Genomic DNA, 1,131 nt, shown 5'->3' on the forward strand with positions numbered 1-1,131 from the left:
TGCACGGTATGATGTCACACTGGCAGAGCATCTTAGAAAGGCTGCCTCCAAAAAGATGACTGGATATTTGTCATGGTGCACTCAAAATGAATTTTTAGATTCAATATCAGAGTGCGTTTTGGGTAAAATTTCTGCCCAGATCAAAGCCTCCAAGTACTTTGCAGTGGAACTGGACTGCACACCTGATATTTCAAAGCAAGAGCAGGCCTCAGTTATCATTCGATATATTGATACAGATGAAAAGAAAAATGTCACTATTACTGAGTCTTTTGTGGGGTTCACTGCTGTGAAGGACACAACTGGGAAAGGCCTCACACATACACTAATAGGGGTGCTGGAAAATCTGGGGTTGGATTTGGCTAACTGCAGAGGGCAAAGTTATGACAATGGCTCTAATATGAGGGGAATAAACAAGGGTGTCCAAGCTTTAATACAACAGAGATGTCCAGAGGCTCTGTTCATCCCCTGTTGTAGCCACAGCCTGAATCTTTTGTTATGTGATGCAGCCTCATCCAACAGAGAGTGTCTAACTTTCTTTGGCACTCTTCAAAGATTGTACACTATCTTTTCGTCTTCTGTGAAGAGGTGGGACATTCTCACAGAGTTTGTCGACATCACACTGAAGCCTTTGAGTGACACCCGGTGGGAAGCAAAGCTAGACTCTGTCAAAGCTGTGCGTTTCCAATTGGGGGGGATTTTAGATGCACTACAAAAGCTTGAAGAAGTTGCAGGAGACAGCAAAATTGTCTCAGAGGCAAAGTCACTATCTGATGAGATTGTTAGTATGGAGTTCCTTGTGTGCCTCATAGTTTGGTATGACTTATTATTAGAGATCAACTTTGCAAGCAAGGCACTACAAGCAGCAGATGTGTCAATGGACACAGCCATTAGGTTAATTGAGTCTCTGAAAGCATTTTTACTCAAGTATAGAGAAGAGGGTTTTCAGAAGTCACTTGACATTGCATGCAGGATAGCCATTGAAATGGATGCTTCTACAGATTTCAAAAAGAGACGTTTTAGAAAGCAAAAAAGGTTCCCAGATGACAATTCATGCACTGGTCATAATGAAAAGGAACCCACAAGGCCACCGGCGTAATTTACACGGGGGATGGGGGGGTTATAACCCCCCCA

General features: G+C 43.1%; 1 protein-coding gene across 1 annotated transcript; it reads left to right on the plus strand.

The window, feature by feature from the left end:
* On the plus strand, nt 1-802 carry LOC106510811 (zinc finger MYM-type protein 1; the record flags this gene model as incomplete). The annotated part of the gene is given in 1 exon segment (XM_013999535.1): nt 1-802. A coding segment is annotated over 1 exon segment (802 nt), but the record flags the coding sequence as incomplete, so codon positions are not given.
* Between the last annotated feature and the right edge of the window lie 329 nt (nt 803-1,131).

This window comes from Austrofundulus limnaeus, unplaced genomic scaffold, assembly GCF_001266775.1.
Source record: "Austrofundulus limnaeus strain Quisiro unplaced genomic scaffold, Austrofundulus_limnaeus-1.0 Scaffold2331, whole genome shotgun sequence".
In the NCBI taxonomy this organism is placed as follows: domain Eukaryota; kingdom Metazoa; phylum Chordata; class Actinopteri; order Cyprinodontiformes; family Rivulidae; genus Austrofundulus; species Austrofundulus limnaeus.